Here is a 24507-nt window from a genome sequence, read left to right as displayed (position 1 = left end):
CCCACCCACACACACACACACACACACACACACACACAGCTGTGAGCAATGAGCATCCCACCCCCAACTCCCTCAGCATCGAACTTCTGAATGCGTGCGTAAATAGCAAGTTTACCGAAACCGGTTGGCTGGGCGGTACACACACCAACACACACATACGCACACGCACACTCGAACCGGTGGATGAACTTCAGCTGGATAATGGATTAACGCATCAGACAGATAGCTAGCAAAACGCACAGCATAGTATGAACTCCAGATGTCAATGTATTGGAAGAAAACACCCACCCACCCACGACGGAATGACTCAGAGTTTAAAGTAGTTGAATAAGCGAGCGCCGGTGCGGACGGGGAGATTCTGCGTGGGGTATGTGACTTCTTTCGGGTACTTAAAAGTTCTCCCAACTGTGGTTTTTATGGGGAAGAGAAGAACTGAGCTCGACCCGCCATACGGACTGACAGTTGCTGCGAGAGGCGCTGGTGCCAGATATGGATAGCGCGCGGGATACCTCTGGACACTGGTGCGCATCTTCATAAAGTGCGACACTTCGAGACGGACGAGGCCTAAGATTAATTTCTCCTGTGTCAAAGTTTCTGAATAACGGGGGACGTGGAGGACAAAACCGCTTCTTCCCAACCAGTAAACTGATTTAGAGAGAATAGTTTGAGAAAAGCATCCATTGTACTTTTACAAACCTCCACAGGAAGCTTTGAAGTAGAGAAGATGCGTCAAGGGGTCGCGGGGAGATTTCAGATGCTGCTTGTGCTTTGGTCAATACTTGTCCTTAGTTTGGGGACAGGGTTTCCTACCAGACACAAGAACGTTGCCCACAAGGTAAGTTTTCCTCTGACGTGTTCTTTTGTGTTGGATTTTTTTTTCGTAGCTTAGAAAGTAAGTTAAGCAACAAGTCCAAAAAGCTGCAACGTCTTAAAATCACACCTGCATAAACGTACTATTTCTGCAAACAAATAGTTAATGCCTCTTTGAAACTTTGCTAACGGTTGTAAAATGTCTTTCCTTATGTACTTCTCATGCTTCTGTCCCAATCATAAATACGGTACCTTTTTAAAACAGACTCATCAAACTTATATCAAAACAATCAAACAATATCACACAAACACCACAGAAAAAGTTTAATTTAAGTTCAAAAAAGTTCGTTCTTAACTTTTATTGCCCATAAAAATTTCGAATAATAGTAGCATAATTGTTATTAAGTACAAAACAAACTACAATTAAGTGCCTTAAGGGAACATTATCATTATAAGCTAGGCTACACATGCTCTGCCTTTCATTTTACACTTTTGTCTATTAAAACTTGAATATACTAAAAAGGTTGAACAGTTCCTATTTAACTATTACCCTTAATTACTTTCCATAATGTATTCACTCAATGAAGTGAGCAGAAATGAGTAGATCGGTGCATGTTGCTTTCTTTTGTTCCACTTTTCTCTCTATGTATAGTAAGGTTTGCCATCACTGGGCATACACCCTGCTCTAATAAATCTAAACTCCCTACACACACACACACACACACACACACACACACACACACACACACACACACACACACACAGACAGACAGACACACACAGACGCACACACACACACACACACTGTGCAGTGCGTGGTGTGTACACGAGAATGTTTGTTTTACACATGGACATATTTGGATATCAAAGTCTGTTTGTGTGTGTTTGTGTCAGGGTTAAGTTTTTGCCTTTGAACTCTTGCCTTCTTGTGTGGCCTCCCATGGATGCCCTATTGGGACTCTCTCTCTCATCATCTTTCTGATTGATGTCAAGGCAAAAAGAGACAGGAAAAAAGAGGGAGGGAAGAAGAGAAGGGAATGATTAGTGAGCAAAAAAAATCTCACTGGGGCTTCTGAGGCTGTTGATTTCATTTACCAAAAGGCTGCAGGTGGTGAGCCTGTACCTTTGCCTGTGACCTGCTGGATGCATCTGTAAGTGGTGGATGGAGAGGGGAGATTAGTAGAGGAAGAGAGAAGGAGGACGGGAGGCTCACTAAAGCGGGTGCTCAGTAACGAGATGCTTATGTAACCAGAAGAAGGCGAACCCTCGGCATCTCTCACACTGGAGCTGGGGTCAAGTGTCATTCATCTGATTGTTTACATTGGTTCTTCATTGTGTTAATGTGGAATTTCCTGTTTTTGGTTTTACCCCCATCTCTCAGCGAGAAGAAGGAGGAGTTTGTGTTGAAGTGGCCTCTTTCTCAAATATTGGGACCTGTTTGCCCTGTTTGCCCTGTCTGTTTTGTACCCCCAACTCCCAATCTAACCTCCACAACGTCACCCCGATTCCACCAGGCATGCATTTGTTGTCCCGTTTCCATTTGCAAAAGATGGCGATCAAAGAACACCCATAGTTTATTGTTCTTCTGTAATGGTTTGGAAACAGCCAAGTGCAGAGGCCTTTGATATCTGCGGGCACATAAATCAGGGCTGCCACACCGCCTGCCTTCCCGGCCTGCCCCCCCAAATACACCGGATCCCATCCCTACCCCTCACCTCAGCTCCTGTTGCCCCCACCCCGTCTCCTGACCCCCTCTCCCTAACCTGAATGTGTGTCACTATCAGCAGTAGCAATGGCAGTAGCCCAAAATGGATCCATTCTTTTCAGTCACTTGAAAGGAGGACACAATGTTTTGCCAAAGGGGTGGATTTGTCATTGATGTCTGTGGAGAGAAGCAGTATCCAAGGCAGGCTGAGGTCCCCCACTGCATCCATATAGTCTCCCTGTCAAACACACTGCATGCCATCAGCCATGGGGCCTTTGATCAGAACAGCCCTACTACCGAGAGGAGGAGAGCATGATCAGAGAGAACGAGGGGGAGGAAGAAAGGAGGAGGAGAGTGATATACAGGGGGAAAGAATACAGGATCCAGATGTGTAACAAGATGAGATGAGGAGGGTGTGAAAGTATGTGGCCTATCTCATGACTTTGGACTTAGTCTTTTTTGTAAAAAAAAAAAAAAAACAAGATCCCAGAAGTCTTGCTAGATATTGAATAATTCAGACAACTATGAAAAAAAAAACTGAGGCTATCCATCTTCGGGTGAAATAATATTAATTTATTCTGAGAGCATATAGGCAAAATATATAGGTTTAACTATATAATATATAGGTTTTGCCTATATGCTCAAGGAATAAATTAATAATATTATTTCAACTGAAGAAACTAAGTGCATTAGTTTTTTCCTCCACTGTTGTCTGCATTATTCAATATCTGGCAAGACTTCTGGGATCTTGTTTTTTGCCTTTCTACCTACCTCACTCCAGAGTACCTGTGGGATCAGCAAGAGTCATGCAGCGCTTCCTTTCTCCTTTGTAAACCTACTTTTTTGTGTTTGAGTAAGTCTTTAGGTGTTAGGGCATGTGTGTGAGAGTTAGGTATATATGGTCACTGCTGGTCAGATATGACAGTAATGTGCACATGCTAATAACAACCCAGTAACAGGTTAAAATGGAGCATAGTGCTGGAAGATTTCGCTAATAAAGTCTTATAACAGACACCAGAAATCAGGTGTAACATGAGAGAAGCTGAAGCATGAACTTTTATTTCTTGCTACACTGACACAGAGAATAATGTTTGTTTGCCTTAGATTCCAAAAGTAATACATCAGATTGGAAGTATTGGCAGTAAAAATTGGTGTTGGTGCATTCCTATGAAAAGAAATTGGTATTTTAAACATGGACAATGAACAAATAGTTGGCTTTTTAAGTTAGCCAGCTAATTTGAGAAATAAAAACTAACTAACTAATTAACTAACTAACTAACACACTAACTAACCTATGCAATACTAAGGGCTGTTTTCATTTTTGAATAATATGCTGATCATTGTATCTAAATAATCAATCTTTTAGTCTACAGTATAAAATGTAAGGCAATAGTGAGTTTCCAAAGTGACATCTTCAAATGACATAAAACATAGAAAAAGAAGCAGATACTCACAATTTAGAGGCTGTAACTAGTATTTTTTTTTTTCATTTTTGCTAGAAAATTGCAATTCAATTTGCTAGAAAATTGCAATTCGGCTAATCAATTGCTCAACTGTTTCAGCTCTTCTTACATTACATCCAGTGCTGAGAACTGGACCAAAACAATAGCAAAAAGATATGGTCACCTATAAATCTAAAATCTATGAAATGTATGTATACTGACCTAAAGTGTTCAAATTTACATGACTATTTTATTTTTTATATTGTAGTACTACTTGCAATATTTTTTTTTTTTTTTTTGCATGTGTTAAAAATTCAGCAGCATTACTATAATTACTCTTTTTTTAATGGGATGCTGAGTTTTCTTGAGAAAAAAAGTTTGTAAATGGTTAATTTGGATTTATTGCAACATAAGTAATATTTGGGCACACTATTTCAACAAACAGTGGATATAATTACAAATAGAAAGGCTAAATATCCCAAAAAGGTTATCTACTTGTCAGCACCAGTTAACAGATATCTGGGGAGGGGGCCAATTCTTCATCCATAATGTATCATGCTTGACGGGCTTCTCCTCTAAACAGGCATTATGTTTTCACATGCTTGGATTTGACTGACGACATAACTTCTTTACAGTCACAAGCAGTCAGGGAAAAGTACACCCTGTTCTAGAGGCCATTTCTATAAATCATCAACTGACTGGTCATTATTTCAGACATTTCTTCTCCTCTTTGGCCCTCTAACTGCCACTGGTTTGCTCTTAGCAGACCACAAACTGGCTCAGGTCCAAACTCAAGGTCCTGTCCAATCATACGATTATGCTACTTTAGCATATTCAGGATAATATAGAGTGAATAGCAGAAAAGAGTTTATTAGAGTTTTGTTAGGTTTGGATTTCGGTTTTGACCAGGGTCAGGAATGAAATAGATATGTTTCCTATTAGAGGTGAAAAAGACATGTACACTGGAGAAACACACCAACCAAATATCAATTTTCAGTGACTATATTCCAGATACAGAACATACATCTACAGTTTCCCACCATTATAATGTCACCATTAATCACCATTAATCTCAGAGATCAATGTTTCCTCCTACTGGTCTTCCTTCTTAGTAACTGTAAAACCTGAAAGGTCAAATTAAGTGGTGGCCGTATTGGCGGCAGCACAGCAGGTTCAGACACACTTGCACCAGCCCAAGGGTCCCACGCCTCCCAGGCCCTCTCATTAAAGCTAAAAGAGGATCTCTCTGGCACAAGCCCCTCTTTGTCCGATGCCTGGATGCAATGACTGTTGTGGGAAAAAAAAGAATGAAATGAATGAAGGCTGGTTGGTCACTTGGCTAGTTAGTTGGATGCCTCAGGGGCTTTTTGGAATTGCTGACCAAGCTGTGAGGTGGTAGATGGTTTCAAGGTTTCTTCCTGGAAAGAGAGCACTAATTGTTTTTATACTCATCAATGAGGCACCATAACTGATGCATCTTTTTTGTCATTAACATTAAAATAGCCACTGGCTTTTGAATGTATGCCAATGGGTACTTTAGGATTGTGTCAGTTGCCCTTGTTCTTTTTATTATTGAAGGTGGTGTCTGCACATAGTCAGCATAGATGCAAAAGGAAGTTTAATCTTTTAAATCGTTTCACCAGAAAATTGTCTCTGATTCAAATTAAAATTTAGTAATTTATCCTATATCTTAATTTGTACTTTCCATCAGGCTCATGGCCACCCTGTTCATAGCGGTGCGGTCCAATATGTTACTGAGACCTTGGAGCAGCACAACCAGGTGCAGAGTCTGCTGCCTGAACCACACAGCCACCAGAGGAGGTGGTCGCACCCCCAGCACCGCTCCGTCGGTGTTCTTCCACAGCCGCAGCCTGAGGAGGAGACCAAACCCTTCATCCTGGATCTCAAGAACTTTCCAGACCTGGCCAATGCTGACATCAACTCGCAGAACCCCAACATACAAGTTAGTGGGGAAAGGGGTGTCACATATATCTGTATAACCCTTTATACACGGAAAGTTGGGTAGTTCTGTCTTTTATTGTGTAAAATTATTTATTTCCTTAATGTGTAACAAAATCAACAATCTCTCAGCTTTGCCTTTTTGCTACTATTTAACTTAAGACAAGAGGGATCTGTAATCATAAGTGTCCATTAAGTCATCATCATCTCCTTCTAAACTGACCCAAACAGTTAAAAAATCTGTTCTGTTCAACATATCCCAGGACAGTTATCCTCTCCAGCTCTGGTCAGTGTAATCAGGATGTGGTTAGAGGGACATAATGATACTGGCCTATGTCTACATCAAGTACAGAGACCAATTAAATTTCTGATGACTTTCATGTACCATATAGACAAGATGTACTATTCTTTGACTGAAAGACTCTAAAACAAGGATATGCTTAAGTAAGACAAATTAAAGCATTTCCAGTTATCACATTTCTTTCCTTACTGACAAAATTAATTTCATAACATTTACAAAAAGATTTCCCCTGTAGTCTCCCTGTTGCCTGGTCTTGACCTCAGTTGAAGTGGCCCTTGGAAGTACTGTAGCATCTAGGATGAGTCATATTGACGTAATGAGAGGTTGTTATCCAGAATAAATGCTTAAATTCTCTCCCTGAGAGGACTGTTTGGTTGGCCGAATGCTCATGCTTACGTCTGGCTGGCTGACTTCGATCTTGGGAGAGGATTCGCCTGCTCAAATACTCCTCCGCAGATTTGAGATGGTTGATTTCTTGAGAAGAGCTTGTAAGACAAGTGCTAAAGCTGCCTGGTACGGATCAGCGTGAGAGTCTCTACTGCGTTTTGCTGTCATTTACAGTTGCGTTTCTCTCCTCTGCTTTCTGTTTCACCCTGTGTGTCTTAGCCCCTCCCCACAGATACAGAGCAGAGCGGAGCAGAGTAGAGGAGAACCAGGTTGACAGCTCGTTACGTTAAATGCAATAGTGCTGTAAAAGCTTTCCAACACGTGTTATAACCACCCCACAAGCCGTCAACCTAGGAAAAACACTGAATCAGTTCTAAGTGTTGTTTTTTCAGTGAACCTACATTTTGGAGTCTTGGTGATACCTCTCTCTCTCTCTCTCTCTATGTAGGTAACTATTGAAGTGGTGGACGACCCTCAAATGGAGGTAGAGATGGACCTTGCCAAGGAAAAAGACTGGCTGCCCTCCTCGTCCTCCTCCTCCTCTTCCACAGTAGATTGGCTTGGAGGTAAGAAGCTTTTCTGGCCTCTTTTCTGGAGTTACACCGACGCCGATTCCAGCGAGGACAGCAACAGTCGGTCAGGCGTGGAGGAAACTGGCGAGGAAGAGGAGGATGAAGATTACTCCCTGGATTATGGCAGCGAGCAGCCCTTACCAAGCGGAGTGGGTGGAGACTGGGATACTCATTGGAATGAAGGCTGGGATCCAATGCAGAGCTACTATGGTAACTTTTGCCAAGGGGTACACTCGCTGTCTGCTAGTATGGCCACATAAACACAGCTTTTTTAGATATGACTCCATTAAACTGATTATGGCTTTTAAAAAAATATCACAGTTAATCCTGAAAATGCAAAAATGGAAGGTATGGAAATACAATCACTAAATTTATTTTATCAAAAAAGAGATGGAGATAATTGGGATATCTGGAAGGAGAGAAACAAAGAGAGAGAGAGACCAAAAGTGAGAGAGAACAATGGAGAGACGTAGAACAACCGAATTGTTTAGGGAAGATGCATGATAACTGTCTTCACAGTCAGAGAGAACTAAATGATGCCAGCATGCCAGCCAGCATGAGCACTCGACCATCAGGACATTGTGGGTTATGGGCACTTTGAAGTCGACACTGGTCGTGCTGGTCGCAGAGCCTGCCTTTTGAAGATGGGTCAGATGCGCTCGCTAATGGCAGCGTGAGGCCGGCACTGTTCCCTGGGACAAAACAGTCCTCTGCTTGTGGACAATTAGAGGGCAGATTGGGAACTCAGAATGACAGGGGCCATTTGGCCGGCCCTTTCATCCTTCCCCGGGACCCCATGGGCCCCCCCCAGACCCTGGTGGCCCTCACTGCCCTCTGCGGCGCGGCCTTTTGAGCCAGTTCAAGAATTTCGGGGGTTATAGGGCCCTGCATAACTTTTACAGCTCTTTTCCCCCTCTTAATTCTGCCTTCTTCTGGTGGGAAAAATTTTGTGTCTCAGCTTGCACAGACCACTAATTCAGTGGTAAAAATAGTAAGTTATGATTTAGAAAGAGATACAGTAGGTGTAAATAGTGAAAGAAATGGAAAGAAGAAAGATTAAAAAAAAGAAAAAGCAGGAACATTTGATGGGCTGGGCTATTAGTAGACCAAAGTCAAAGTGTGTGAGTCCTACCGTAGATCAGAGCGCAATCATGGGCTTACCAAAGACTAAAGCCTTCACTCATCAAAGAAATTTGCCATAGATACTGATCTGTGCATGATTGAAATGTTTTTGAAGGTTGTTGTTATTGTACAAACCTCTACTTTTCTAGTGAAATCTCAAAATGCAGTAGCAGGTGTCTGAAAACCTGAGTACCTTTTACTCTATAACCTTTCCCTTTTCCATTTGCCAATATACATACTTTGTCTGTTGAAGTGTTGTGCATGTAGACGAGCTAGCAAAGGGCAACAATGCCTATTAAGTGGTCACATCTAAAGACTCGGTGAACATAAATCAAGGATGTCTGCCTTAGCTTCTTCTGTAATTAAGACTCTCCTGAGACCTCATTCTTGTATGGCCACATGGCAAGCTGGCAGCGACCACAAAGTAAAATTGGGTGCTCGCTACACCCAGGCTGGTATTTCTGCACCCACCTCGCCTTTAATCAAGAATGACTTGTTTTCAGCATTATTAACACAAGGAAACATGGTGCGGAGGCGGACAGCCACAGCGCAGTATCTCTCTGTCTCTAATTTTACTAAAGCCGTCTTAAAAAGAATATGGGTTTGTATGTGGAAGGTTAGATCAGAAGAAAACTGTCATTTATATGGACTGAGACAGTCCAGAAACTTCGATAGCTCCATGTGGATTAGACTGTTGAGTACACAGATTTCAATTCAGCACAAAACTGTAAGGTGCTTTTTTTTTTTTATTTGCAGGATTTTTTTCCCTTGTGTCCATAATCCCAATTGGCTTGTTAAATACAGTATATCTAGTAATGTACTGCTCATGTAACTGTAAATTTAATTACTATCATTATTTATTCCTCTTTAATCTCTATGATAGTTTTTACAATATCATGTAAATGATACTGTGCTTTAATCTGTATATAATCTTTTGAATTTTCATAGTATTACAGACTAAATTTTGATCCATGTGAAATGAAACACTTAGTAAATCCTAATAGATTAAAATTAGTTTGTCTAAGTTACTATGTTTGAATTTTCCTTCCCTCAGAGAAGGAGATGGATGAGTGGACTCCCTGGTCTCCCTGTTCAGTGACATGTGGACACGGTGAGAAGAAGAGGACCAAGTCTTGTGGCTATTCCTGCACTCTGACAGAAGCCTCTAAGTGTGACCTGGAGCCTTGCCCTGGTCAGATTATACTTCCATTTTAAGAAATACAAATACCAAACCATGGCCAGTTTTTGTGCTTTTGTAATTTTGTTGCCCCAGCTGGTTTTTAATCTACAGCTGATGTACCACTCTGTGCTTTTTAGGTGATGTAAACACTGTGGTAGAACCTTTCCCTTTCGAGATGGAGAATGGCACAGAGCCATTTGGGTCAGGTGAGTTTATCTAAAGAAGAGTGCTCCATAAAGAATCATATAATATTTTACACCATTAACTGCAAGTTGTTCATACTTTACAGTCCACAATTTTAGATTTACAGTATACAGACATTTATTTAATAGTACCCCCTTGGCTAATGATGTTATAGTAACATGCCACTGATATGCTGTCACAAGGGAAAGCAGAACTAGCTTGCTCAATAGTGTATCATAGATGTTTTTAAAGATTGTCAGACACAAGATTCAGTCTAGACTCCAGCTAGCTACCAGCAGTGATACCATGAACAACTGTAACACAATTTTATGTGGTATTGCTATCTTCTTTCCAATAGATGTGGACAGCTGTGAGAAGTGGCTCAACTGTAAGAGTGAGTTCCTCCAGAGGTACCTCCACCAGGTGTTGTCTGAGCTGCCCAGCTGCCCCTGCTCCTACCCTTCTGAAGTAGCGTACTCCATGGTCAGTGTCTACGAAGAGACTCATGGCCGGCAGTTCCGCTGGCGTGATGCCAGTGGCTCTAAGGAACGCCTGGACATCTACAAGCCATCAGCGCATAGCTGCATCCGCTCAGCACTTTCCGGTGACTTGTCTACTCTTGCAGCGCAGCAATGTTGTTATGACGATCGTGGGCGGCTGATCACACGGGGGAAAGGCGCAGGCACGCCTAACTTGATCAGCACAGAGTTCTCCCCTGAGCTGCACTTCAAAGTGGATGTGCTGCCTTGGATCCTATGCAAGGGAGATTGGAGTCGCTTCCATGCGGTGCGGCCACCCAACAATGGGCTGAGCTGCCCAGAAAACCCCCATGAAGATGTGTTCATGAATGAACTGGAAGAGGCCAGGGAGTACTGAGGGACCACAGCCAAAAGTACCACTTCACGCAGAGTCAGAGGGCCCAATCCTAATTTGAGAGGAGACTGCCTACCTTAAAAGTCCTGAAATATTACATCTAAACCATGCATCAGACATTAATCATGCATTGATGACTCAGAGGAAATGCACATTTGTGATTGGCAGATTTGTGGGGTTTAGAAATGGTGGTGAAGTGTGGCTATCTCAAGTTAGGATTTGGCACAGTGTCCTGACAACAGGCTCAACTAAACTGAACTCAACTATATGAATGGAAAAAAGAATGCTGTGTTCTCCCATCGCTTGCCAACCTATTTCACATGACATCAGGCTCTCTCTCTTTATATTCCGTACACTCTCCTGGGTACATGAAAACATGATGTCTACCTACTGGCTTTTTTGAGGGTGTACTGGAGCATTTGAAATTGACAAAAGCATCATAAGTTAAACATCCGAATCATGGCTCTTGTTAGTTTTACATTAGGAAATGTATGAAAATGGACTGTATTGAAGAAACAAACACATGCATAGGCCAGAGTCCCTCAGATGAATATCCCAACTATGCTGCTACAATATAAGATTCTTCAGGTTCAAAAGGTATAAAGGGGACGGAACATTAGTGTACCCAAAAGATGCCATATATTACAGCTAATCTTTTGGGATGAAAAAATTGTTAATAAGAAAATAATTTGGGATGAGAACCAGAGAGGTTAGCTACAATGATTTGAAACATCCTGTTGTCATTTTAGGAATTTGCTAATTAGAATTATAATAGCCTCCAGGCAGTAATGATACAGTAACAGCACATTTGGTTCCAAATATTTTGTCACTCAGATTGAATTCATGCGTTTCCTCACATTTTCACAGCCAGGAAAATATATGATCTGGGTGCCAAAGAGTTAAAAAATCAGACTGTTGGTGCCTGTTGGTAAATCCAGCCTCCTAAGTCTCTGCGGTGGAAATGTAGGAAAAAAAAAAAATCAGTTCTACAGTGAGTAGATTGTGCTCATAGATGTGTCTCTACAATGTTCTCAGGGGGACTAACTAACCATGATAAACAAATTTGTTCATTTACCTCTACAGTGGAGCACTATTGGACCTTGTACAAAGTGTATTGGGGTAAAGATTAGTAGGGGCTATAGTGTGTGTAATCCAGATTGGAAGTGGTAAAGAGATAATGTTTTTGTGCAGTTTCTGAAAGCAATGGGAACCCTTATAACTGAATTGTCGTCGATGCATTGTGTATGGTAGAAAGATGTTTATGTACAGAACTTGATTGGATAAAAAGGACATTCCTATTCAAATAAACATTCCTGAGTGGTCAAGTAGTTAGTGCCATTCTCAAGGCTGACAGAATATTGATAAAGGCAACGTGGAAGTAGTCACCTTTAGGAAATACTTAAGTCTTCAACCATTAGGTATAGTACAAAGGGCTGAAAAGGCTGATGTCTAACTATAATAATAATAGTTTTAGCATTGTAGCAGTAGTTATGTTGAAAGTCTGCACTTCACTCAGTGGCAGTATTCTTATACCTACTTAAAACTACCGTAACACTCCAGGAATGGCCCTTTCTATCCAGTCTGATTTTATGGATGTTCGCTCCAAACCTTTTTTTTCAGGAATTCTGCTTCCAGATGTGAATATGCAGACCTGCATTTACACAGTTTGGAATCATTGATTTTAAAGGAAGGCACTTTATTTAAAGTATATATATATATATATATATATATATATATATGTATATTTATATATATATACACACACACAAATGATATATCAAAATGTACTAATTTTTGCCATTTGTTGATGATAGTTTAATTGTGAAGGGAAACTCGAGATGCTGCATTGTTCTATGGAAGTGCATATATCAAGTGTTCTGTTGGGAAAAGCGTGATCTTTTTGTGATTTCTGAGTCTAGTATTACATATATGGTGTTGTACAGTATTTATTTGTCTTTTTTTAAGTTTGCTGAAGCTTTGAAATGACTCTATACTCAACATGGTGCACTAATCGGACTGAAAGATGAAGGCACCCATTATCAAAAGGGAAACCGCTTGCCTCGTATCACTTCATACAGCAACATCAAGTGTGTGTTTCATTTTACATTGTACTGCAGTGCTCTATGAAAATGTTGTTGCAATTATGCTGACAAAATATATATAAAGACCTTGCATTCCTTATTTGACTTTTTAATGTGTCGGTTCTTTTTCCACACTTCAGATTCTGCTTAGTAGAGCCCAGTCTGTATGGTAAATATGTAGCTACAGTAAGCAGCCTGTTAGCTTAGCAAAAAAAAAAAAAAACTGGAAATGAGGAAACAGCTAGCCTGGCTCTGTCCAAAGGTAAAAAAATCTACCAGCCTACCAGCACCTCTAAAGCTCTGTAATTGGCATGTTGTATGGTTGGTTGCTTGGTGTTTAATCAGTGCATAGTTTTTACACTTGTAAAAACTATGCACAAGTGTGCATAGTTAATGGGGGTCATGCAGAAGATTTTTTCTTGGCCAAGAGCAGGACCTTCCTCCTACCATCTTTAGAGGTGCAGGTGGGTGGATACTGTTAGCCTCGGATGGAACCAGGCTAGCTGTTTCCCCGTTTCCAGTCTGAACTGTGCTAACTGGCTGCCAGCAGCAGCTTCATTTTGACTGTACAGACATGAGGGTGCTGTCTATCTTATCTAACTCTCAGCAAGAAAGCAAATGACAGTATTTCCCAAAAGGTCAAAAATATTCCTTTAAATACTGTTCATTCCCTTAAAACATTCAAAAAATAAAGTAAGACCATCAAAGGAAGGTCCCTTTATTAAGTGTTGAGTAACCTGTCCACATAAGGGTGGTGGAAACTGTGATGCTGAACTGTTTTATAACTAGTAGGTTGTGGTTTAGTGTATTAGCGTCTGCCTTGATGAGAAATAATGGGCATGAGTCTCTAATTTTTTTAATCTGTATTACATTTTCCACATGATTACAGGATTAAATTAGGTAGCACGGATGAGTTCTCTTGCTCGCACATGTTAGCAGTGTTTGCAGTTGCTGTTTGAACCAACAGCTTCAAACGATACAGTTTACTTTACTTATCATCTGTGTGTTCTCAGTCTAGCATTGGTTTTCTTTACAAGTTGAGTTCACATCTAGAAGTCAAAAGTACTACTAACATTTTCTGTCTGACTTCTAAACAATCACCCGCAGCCTTTTAGAAGCCATTTGTGATTTGAGATTTACAAATGTGTTGTGGGCAGACTTGTGGTGTTGATTCACAAGAGTGACACAATGTTCATAAATTTTATTTTCATAGTTGTGGTTTTGGGCCAAAGTTTTAAATCCAAGCAAGAGCAAGAGGGATATTGTTATTTATAAATTCCTTGAAATTCAAGTTCCAGAAAAGGCAGGTTGGATATCAGAATAATGTGGAAGGGTTTCCACTTGACCCATCAGACAAAATAGCCCTGCTGTACCACAACTTTCACCTTTTAAGCTCCTGCATGCCTTAACTAACAACCACCATCACTGTCATCCATCTCTACTGTGGTTTCTAGGTTGATCTATTTCTGCCATCATGCTGTCTGGGGCTTTACTGTTTCTAGAGAATTTAATAACACTGAGATTAAAAGTTCAAAGGTCGAGGTAATGCAAATCCATAGGCTTAGGCAATCCAAATACTCCTCCCAGATACTCTAATTCCACTGGGTCATAGTGTCTATCCTTCCCTTCTGCTCTCATTGACCCAAGAGAAGAGAGGGAAAAAAACATGCCTATGCCTTTACAATGGAACATTAGGTCAAAAGTTGGACACAATTAGCAGAGGATGTACTAATGTTATGGAGATACTTAGAAATTCATCCCTCTGGTGAGTATCCACTGTGTTATGAACGATAAGGAGCTTGGTAGGTTTACTGTGGTCCTCCAGTGCTTTCCTAAGTTGACTACAGATGAGTGCTGCATGGAGGGAAGCCAAACACATGTTGACCACATTGCTGCCTAGAATAACAGATAAATAACCGCAGATGTGTAGACAGGGCAGAGAGCAAAGAGAGGGAAAAAAGAAGAGAGAGGAAGAAGAAAAATAAAAGAGAGGGGAGGTTTCAAAACTCTGTGGCTAAAAGATGTTATCTGAAATATTGAATGAAGTAAGAGCTCCCAGGCAGATGCATTTAAAAACCTGGGTAAAAACACTTCACAGCTTATGGAGGGCATGTGCATCATGTCACTGAGGGAGTACACTGTGGTTACAGAGAAGTTCACGCTCAGCAAAGTTATTGTGTTACAATTTAGCATGAACTTTTTCACGTGCAAAATGTGAAAAGATTGGATTGCCATCCACAATTCTGAATGCATGCTTCACCATGTGCCAACATGCTGAATGTGAGTGTGATATGATTCATTTCCTTAGTTATAGTGCTGGTGGCCCAGGCCTCATGCCAGTGCTTGGTGGTTACAGATCTGTTTACTTTTGTAGGCTGGCAGGAACATGAGATTTCCTCTGGGTGTAATGTGCCTGGTCAACCTGCAAACAGCATGGCGCTTCAAGTCCTTCGTTTCTCCCATTACAGGCTGCCTCATACCCATCCTCCCTCCCTGTACATTACTTGTGATGGGGGTAACCCCACGCAAACATACACTCACACAGAGGCTTACAAGGGCTCAGTGAAGTCATGAAAACCAGCCATCATGGAAACACACACTGTATTAGTGCTAATAAACGTGCTTGTCTGTGTACACAAACTTATATAGATGCTTTAGCTCTCCTGACAGGATTTATAAGAATGCCAGTGGATTTTATTGGATTATCTGGAGTTTGACTTATCCCATTCCTTGACCAGCTTTACACAGAGGATTGCCTTGTTCTGAGATGATCAACAAGACTAATGGAGCTGAAAATGGAGCCTCCACCCATGAGAGCAAACCACAGTTATGGAGCATGAATATCACTTTAAAAGAAATTGCAAGTGTTTTTATTTTTTGCCCTCATTTCTCCATCTATAGGTGATACAAGTGGTTCATTTGTGAAAAAATAACGACTAAAAATCTAACGACAACATCCTAACATGCTCACAGTGGCAATGTTAACATACTGATGTTTAGCAGGCAAATATTTGGTCTGTAGCACTAAACACAAATACAACTGATGGGAATGTCTTTAGTATTGTAACTATTTTATTATAAGCCAAAGTACTGGGCAAATTAAAATCTTGACCTGATGATGGTGCTATGTGGAGAGAGGAGGGATCACCAAAGTTGTAACAATTTATCCTGAGGGAGGCATTAATGTCTCAGCTACACGTCATGGCAATCTATCCAGCAAAAATTGCACTCAAAATCCTGAACGTAAACCTCATTATTTTTTAGGATGTCTAGTGTCAAAATGTCGTTTCCTCTTTTAACATTTTTCATGCTTCTCAATCTTGCAAACCAAGGACAGGCAAATGTTTTTAACAACTAAGAACAATATCCAGCATGATAATCCCAACACTGGACATCAATATCCTTAGAGAAGTCTGAATAACTGACATTCTTCTTACATGGATCACCAGACTCTACAAACTCTTGTTTGTTTACTCACGTCCAGTGGGAGTCTTAATTCCCCCCCCCCCCGTTGATAATATAACCAAAAGAGCAGCCAACACAATACCTCTGGACATGAGAGGGCCCTGCAGATCCAGTAGTACTGAGGCGGCAGACAGCCAGCCATAACAACATCAAACAGCCCCTAGCCTCCAGCGTTTACACAGAGCCAAGACCCTGGACCAAAAATATGACTGCACGTTATTTTTAAGATAAGAATGCAGACAAGCCTGGAGGTTATTGCAAACGATATATACAGGTATGAAGTGGCCATATTGAAAGAAGTGGCTGGATTGTAGTAAACAAGTAGGAATAAAGTGGTATTCCAGGTCAGATGAACTGTCTTTTGTGAGATTTTGACTCGCAGGAATGATGGAAAAAAACTGACAACTTTCTCATTTAATTGTGAAATTGGAAATTTGAGGTAACAGACATAGAGCACCCCCTGGTGATCATCATGATTAACTACACATGCCCTAAAGTGGACGTAACCTCCCACTATTCTTCCTGAAACTTCAGCAATAGTCTCAAAGTTCAAAGACTTTTTTGCAAATTTATTCACAATAACATTACTTCATATTCCAAAAATTTGAGAGAATTTATCTTCCCACATTTTAAAAAAGTTATCTGCTCTTCACTGGTTGCTGCATTTAAAGTTAAGCTCATAAATAGGCCGTCTTGGAGGGGGGGCTGCAACCGATTATTTTAGAAATTGATTAATCTGCCAATTCTTTTGATTCTTTATTAATCAATTAATCACTTGCTCTATAAAATATAAGAAAATAGTGAAATATCCCTTTTTGCCCCACAGCCCATCTTCAAATGTTTTAATTAATAATAATTACATTAATAATAATCACATTTTAGAAGGTGGAACCAGTGAATTTGGGGGATTTTTGCTTAAAAAACGAAGTAAATGGATTAATTGATTATCAAAATGGTTTCCAATTAATTTTCTGTTGTTTGATTAAATGATTAATCGGCTAAATGTTTTAGCTTAAATTTGTCATCAGCTGACCGGCATGGTTGAATAAAGATGAAACCAAAAATATATGAACATAAACACAAATTCTTGGTCTGTCCTAAAAATCATATTTTACATTCAGTGCCCATTTTAGTGTCTAGCTAAGAGGTCTGAAAAATGCTCTACGTGCATTTTAACACAGATGCACTACAGTGTAGATTTTCATTGCCCCTCCTTTTCATGTTGGTAATTCTGCCCCACATACTGTGACTCTATTGACAACTTCGTTTACCATGTAAAAATAATCCTATAGTGTGTGTATATCACCATCCAAATGTTAAGATGGTGCTCAGATTAGTGTGCTGTTCATAGCTTCCAGTTTCATGTCAAACTATAGAATGTTCAGTAGGTGAGTGTATGAATTTAAGAAGAGGACATATTGAGATTTTTTGGTTTATCTGATAAAATGGCAGGAATATTGCATCACCACAAAGCTGTATTAACATTTAGAGACCTAGATTAGCTAAAAATCGGTCAGATCAGATATTCATGAATATTTTTTTATAATATAGATCACCATATTACTTCCTATAAATAGGATGCTGTACAGGCTACTGCACCTGGAAATCAAAGAGGGAGTGCATTAGAGGTAATCAACTAATGAGAGTTAAAGCAACAACATAGCTGATTCTAAATCAGATTTTGTGCCTTTTGCGCTTTCTTTGTCACAGCCTTTTAGCCCCTTTTGGCACTGCAGAATGCATTTAATGATCAGCCAATATATTTACACGAGCAAACATAAGTGCGCATTTGATTCACAATGTCCATCTGCATCATTTAGTCTGTCACTTCTGTATGCATTTTTTCATTAAACCTGTGCAAGTCTGTGTTGACTCAAACAATTACCCTATTATTCCAGGGCTCCAGGAGATGAGTGTAATTGAATAAACCAGGGGAGGGTTTCCCGCTTCACCAGCTGAGGTGAAAGCAGGCGGGATCTCATGTGTGAAGTGCATCTATCTACGTACTTCTATGCTCTGTTTGGCAAAACTGATCCTGTTTTCAGTCATGGAGGATTTCCCTCGTTTCTTCATGCTGAAACCGATTGGTGACGGATGAACTCTTCAGTGGGAGGAAGTACAATTTGGTTCAAATTTTTTACGTCTGAAAACTCCAACTCATCTCTATGCCATAATTATCCTGAACCAAAGTTTACAAGGTGCAGGGGGTTCACGCCACATGCGCCTTATTCTGCTTCATTAAGTCGGCATAATAGCTCAGTTTTTAGGGACCTGACATAAATCTGACTACACAGAAAGTTTTTGCTAAACAAATGTCTGTGTGCTTTTTAATTATGATGTAAGCAGATGTTTGTTTTTCAAGAAATAACCATAATACATAATGTCAAAAAAATGATTATTGCTGACTATTGATTATTGTTATGATACAGATCCTAACAAAACTGTGTGTGACATGGCCCCATTTTCAAGATGTTTCAATAATCAGGTTCGAAACTTGTCTGTAATAAAATCTCCTAATGATGGCGTGTTTAGGACCTAAATAGCTTAAACACAGTGACTGCATACTTTTCCTGTATTGAAAAAAAAAACACTACTGATTCATCTCCCTCGAGACGAAAAGGACACGCCAACTGGAGAGCATTCGATTTCCCAGGCCCCAGCGAGGATCGAACTCGCGACCCCTGGTTTACAAGACCAGTGCTCTAACCACTGAGCTATGGAGCCTGCGGTACACATCAGTGTTCATTATTACTAATAGGTGTTGTCCTATGTTCGTAGCTTGCTAATACCTGACCATTAAACGACCGACTTTACGCTTCACTGTGGCCTAGTTAGACGCCAGTATAACTTGTGGCTACATATACCAAAATGGCAGTTTTCAAAGTACTTTTGAGCTGGAGTGCTCCCGTGCTTACGTTTGTGTTCTGTCTGATTTTCATTGCGTTTCTTGGTTACTGCTTATATATTACACATATCCATATGAAATATGACCACATACCTGGGCCGCCGAGAGAGAAGTAAGTTAAGTGGATCATGTTTAGTTTAGGCCAAAGCTAACGTTACGTGTTTTGCCGTCATCTAGTTAACGTTGGCTAGCTAAAACATATGTATTGAAACTACTTGAAACTTTATCTTTTTCCTCGCAGTTTTTTCCTCGGAGTTTTTTCCTCGGACATTCACCGACGTTTTTGAGGGTAACGGCAAATGACGGAATTGTACACGACAAGTTTCTGGAATGGTAAGCAAAAGCGAGTTACATGCATGTGCGGTAGCTAAATTAATGTAAGTGTTTAACAACTACCGTAACTGAAAAGTGTCAAGGCAGAACCGACGCCATCGCTAACACTGTATGCCAATGAAGTAACGCATACGCCGTATAGGCTGCTATAGCTAGCTATTTCGGTGTTAGTTGTGCTCTTCCTCCTTCTTGATGCAGGTTTGTATCTAAGTTGTCGTTAAATATGGAAGTCGTGTTTGCAAGTCAAATTTATAATTGTCATTTACAGGGCCGATAAACATGGGCCTGTTTGTAAGTTAAATTTTCTGCATTACGTCACACTCTATGTCTCCTGTCCAGAGGCGACCAAAGAAAGCTCCGCCCCTTAGTGGTATATGATTAATTGTCAGTTGCATAAGAATTGCGCAATAAACAGGGTGCAAGTGCACAGATAAAGCTATATAAGATAGATGGCAGAAATCTTCGCAAGTAGGAAAAGGGTCATACAGTGCAAATAACTGTACCTTTTGGTAAAATTGTATATCTTTTCCATGTTGTCTTTTTTAATGGTTGTGGTTTCAGGAAATCCTGATGTCCCCAAAGTACCCCAAAGGTAGATTGACATACAAGATAATCTTCAACCTATTTGGTCAAAAGTAATTTATCAGACTGTCATTTAGGTTTACTGTTCACACTGTATACATCTTGGGGATACAGATACTGTGCCATGTTTTCAAACTGGCCAAGCAACAATTTAGCAATAAAAATAATAATAAGTGTAATTTTCAATATTGTCAATATGTTGAATTCCTGAACTGACATTACAGAGTAAGGTACAGCATCTTACATTTTAATGTTAGCTCAAGTAATCTTAGCTTGTTTTAGATATGTTTGTTAGTATTGTCAGTCAACGTGTGCCAGGTGATGACTTTGCTGGTTTGCGTCACTGCTTTGTTATGTCAAATAATTTATAACATTATTTTACTATTTTGAAAGTATTGGTTTTCATACCCCTCTTCAAGGTTCCTTGGTAATGGCCTGGTAACAGCACAGGAACACGAGCAGTGGTATAAACATTGCCGAATCATGGACCATGCGTTCAGCAGCATGTGAGTTACTTTTTACAAAGAGACAGAATGGAGTATCTTCTCAACCTTTATTTTATCTACAGTGTATAGTATGTACAGTGTTTAGAATCATTGTAGATCCTGTTCAGACAGTGAGTAAATTTTTCTCTGTTTCTTTTGTGCAACATATTGCCTACTTACAGAATTTTTGTGGAGCTTTGCAGGTATATCCTGACTATGCCCTTCCACTGTCTAAAACTAACATTATTTCAGGTATTTGATAGGTCTAACCAGCACCTTCGGTGAGAGGGCAGAGAAACTGATGAATAAACTTGCAGACATTGCTGATTGAAAAACAGAGGCCAACATGCTCCAGCTATTCAACCATGTTACCCTTGATGTTATTGCTAAGGTATTGTATAGTCTATTTTTCAGCTTCCTCTGCAGTAGCCCTGGCCCAAGTTTTTTAATGAATGTGAAGAAAGGTTCATCTAATCATGGTTTAACTATCTTAGTACATATGAATGTATGTTTCCTCGATAACTCTCAGGTTGCTTTTGGTGTGGATTTAGACCTGCTGAAGAATGGGTCAACCCTACCTAAAGCCATCGAAAAATGTCTGAAAGGCACGGAATATAATATCCGAGACTACTTTTTTGAGGTATGACTACACTACAAGTGTTTATGTAGTTAGTGTGGTAAAAACCTCATAAATTGTGACATCTTAAAATCTTGCATTTCCAGTTCAAGCCAAAGAACAGACAGTTAATTAATGAAGTGAGGGAAGCATGCCGCCTGCTGCGCACAACTGGAGCTCAGTGGATCCATACAAGAAAGACTGCCATGCAAAACGGCGATTATGTCCCCAAGGACATCCTCACGCAAATCATCAAAACAAAGTTGGCAAAGGTTGAGGTCCCTAAAGTTCAGATTCGATTAGATTAGATAAGAAGAATGTTTAAATATTCCTGTGCTGTAACAGGGTCATGGCAGCTGCAAACAATAGAGTCTAGATAAGACAGAATATAGATTTAAAAAACTGAGTGTGGAGTATAGAATAACAAAGAGAGTAAAAAATACATACAAATGGATACAGTATGTGGATAGATGAGACACATAGATATGTACCTGTTAGTGCCTAGTGTAGTGTTAGTGCCATCATGTGTAAGATGCACATCTTCATGTGGTGGACTTATACTAAATGGATGCCTGTGTTTTTAAGTAATATTAAAGGAGATCAGTCAAATATTAGTTCACATTTTGATTTCATTTTCTAGTTATTCCAGAGGAAAGCATTACTAAAGATGATGAAGAGTTAATGTTGGACAATTTTGTGACATTCTTCATTGCGGGTGAGTCTCTGTTGTTTCTGCTGTGGTGGGTGAAAAACTCCAAAATTACGTAGATTGAGACTGTGCTTTCTTGTAGCATAAAGTAAGGCTAACAATCCAATATTTCAATAAAATGTGTGGGCTTTCCACAAGTTTCACCATGCATTCTGGAGGTATTTGTAGCTTTCCACTGTATGGCTGAGTTTCATTTTGTTTTTTGAGTTTAAGGACATAGGTTCAAAATAATCCATACACTCTGCTGTACACAGGTTTTTCCATGTGCAAGGACATGAATAGCTCGATAGCATACCTTGATATAGTTTTGTAGTAAACTGTTCATAAATGGTCTCTGTATTTTTTTAAGTCATTTATTTTAGGTAAACTGGTCTGTTAAGCCCCACTTTTTTGGGTTTATAGATAAAAATTACAATCACTTTAATGTGTGTTGTAAATCCACATTTGCTCCATTTGAAAGTAATTCTCTGATTCATTTTTCTGTGACAGGGCAAGAAACAACAGCTAATCAACTTGCTTTTTGCACCATGGAACTGGCAAGACATCCTGATAATAAAAATAATAATGTAGGGAGAAAACATTTTATAATATAGCTGTTGAAGGATGCTTTCTCAAATTGTGTTTTGTTTCTCAGATTGAGGAAAGAGGTGGATGATGTCATTGGGATGAAATTGGACATAAGCTTTGACAACCTGGGGGAACTGACCTACCTCTCACAGGTATATGTCATGTCACATCTGGAGTGTACTGCACTCACATACACATTCATTTGTTTATTCACTCTCAGTTAGCCTATTTAAGTCTTATAGTTTAGAGAGGAATGGCAACATGCACAGAGAAAATGCTTCATTTGACCCAAGGTGTGTCCCTCACACTGTAACCTCACCACAGGTTCTAAAAGACACTCTGAGGAGTTATCCGACAGCTCCAGGCACATCTCGTGATATACTTGAAGACATGGTCATTGACGGTATCCACATACCTGGAGGAGTCAACAGTATTGTGAGTCGTTCACTTGAATGTGTTTGTACTTTTAAAGCAGAAAGTGTGTGTTAAAACGCAAAAAGGTCTTATTGTGTGTATCTTTTTTATACACATAAAGGACAATGAAACCTATAACTCAAAAACACACAAAAAACAAAATTTTTTTTTTTTAGAAAAACTAATCTACTGTCAAAATGTTCAATAAATTGCTATGAATTTCATTTCAGCTCCTATGCGACTGGGAGAATGGACAAATTCTTCAAGGACCCACTGACATTTGATCCAGACAGATTTCACCCAGATGCTGCCGAGTAAGTCACATACAAAGAAATGTTTTATTTTGAGGCTTGCCATGTTAGAGAACTGCCCCAGACGAAAGTAGGAAGTGCTCCTCATTAAGTGAAGTTGTCCCTTATCTGTTTTACAAGGCCTTATTACTGCTATTACCCCTTTGCTCTTGGTCCACGCTCATGTCTAGGACGGAACTTTGCTCAGGTGGGTGGTGACAAAAACAGTCATAAATAATCAACACATACACTCATGTATATACTATATACAATCAAATATAAACACACTGACTCTGTTTTCAGATGGAGGCTAAAGTGGTGCTGGCCAAGCTGCTGCAGAGGTGTGATTTCACCCGTGTCCCTGGACAGACCTTTGACATTTTGGACACTGGCACACTCAGGCCGAAGAGCGGAGTGGTGTGCACTCTCAGACACAGAAATTACAAGAAATAGATGGCCACACAGTACCATAACGTGAGAAGAAGCCATAATTGTCCATGTGGAGAAATTGGGTTTTTGAGTTGCCCAGACTGGCTTTCTGCCTTAAAGCCAAAAACCTCTTATGCTGCCAGGTTGTTTTATTACTTTTTCTGTCAATTGTTTTTTTATCCTTTGTAAAGAAAATATATCATGCTCTAATGAAATACAAGTCATATTCATATGAAATGGTTAAAATGATCATAATTTTTATTTCCTAACAGTAATGGGGATACGGGAAAAAACAAATCAGTCACTTTTTGAGTAGGTTACAGTATCATAAGCACTTTTGTCTGCTAGAACTAACTCTTTAGTTCTGTGTAATTGCTGTTCCTTTAACATTATTATACAATAATGAATATACCATTTTTCGTAAATATAAATAAACCACACAAGAAAATTTAACACATTTTTACACACCTTTTATTTTACTAATGTAGAGATCGTTTATATTATGTTTATCACTTTAATATACGGATGATGCATTCAATTTCATTTCGTGCTCAGTTTGCGGTGCAGTTTTTGTACTCAGCCTTCTGTTTTTGGCCATTACTGACTGTACACAAGAGGGTGCTGTGACCTCGCAAAGAGATCTCAAGCATACGTGTTAAACTATAATTTTCGTAGAACACTCACTCATCTAAACTTTATTTGTTTAGATGAGATTGTTATAATTTTATGTAGTAAGATAAGGTTGTTAAGTGGTGAACCAGGTTGTAATAGAAAGCTGATATCAATACATGGGCGCTTAAAGTTTTTCATTTTGAAACAGTATGGTAATTGAGTCAATTACTTACACAATGCTTTGATAATGCTTAAAGATTAACAAAGAAACATTTTAACTAGCATTTATTACAAAGGTCGGTAACAGTTAAATTGATTGATATAATAAGTTGGAAAACACCAAATCTTGTAATAAATGTGTTGAAATGTGATAACAGAATATCATTTATTATTTAATTTTTTTTTTATTAAAAAACGTGTCCTAAGCCATAGTTCGGTACTCTTATTAATTATTTTAATTATTAATATATTTCCTCAGTCCTGAA

General features: G+C 39.6%; 2 protein-coding genes and 1 non-coding gene across 3 annotated transcripts; 2 read left to right on the top strand and 1 right to left on the bottom strand.

The window, feature by feature from the left end:
- The first annotated feature begins 179 nt into the window (after positions 1-179).
- ism2b (isthmin 2b) lies at positions 180-12220 on the top strand. Its single transcript, XM_040124458.1, has 6 exons — positions 180-835; positions 5669-5920; positions 7053-7386; positions 9353-9490; positions 9616-9684; positions 10020-12220. Exons 1-6 carry the CDS (start codon positions 725-727, stop codon positions 10535-10537), a joined length of 1422 nt encoding a protein of 473 aa, XP_039980392.1. The 5' UTR covers positions 180-724; the 3' UTR covers positions 10538-12220.
- A 6511-nt stretch (positions 12221-18731) lies between these two features.
- On the bottom strand, positions 18732-18804 carry trnat-ugu. Its single transcript has one exon. It is a non-coding gene; the product is annotated as a tRNA-Thr (tRNA).
- Positions 18805-18829: 25 nt separating this feature from the next.
- LOC120788907 (cholesterol 24-hydroxylase-like) lies at positions 18830-24421 on the top strand. The gene is given in 14 exon segments (XM_040125163.1): positions 18830-19097; positions 19241-19318; positions 19587-19677; positions 19880-19953; positions 20320-20406; positions 20638-20776; positions 20915-21025; positions 21109-21273; positions 21653-21716; positions 22200-22429; positions 22602-22712; positions 22917-23005; positions 23123-23189; positions 23285-24421. Coding segments are annotated over 14 exon segments (1605 nt in total). The 5' UTR covers positions 18830-18948; the 3' UTR covers positions 23435-24421.
- The last annotated feature ends 86 nt before the right edge of the window (positions 24422-24507 follow it).

This window comes from Xiphias gladius, chromosome 4, assembly GCF_016859285.1.
Source record: "Xiphias gladius isolate SHS-SW01 ecotype Sanya breed wild chromosome 4, ASM1685928v1, whole genome shotgun sequence".
NCBI lineage: Eukaryota > Metazoa > Chordata > Actinopteri > Istiophoriformes > Xiphiidae > Xiphias > Xiphias gladius.
This window is presented reverse-complemented; position numbering and strand designations above follow the sequence as displayed.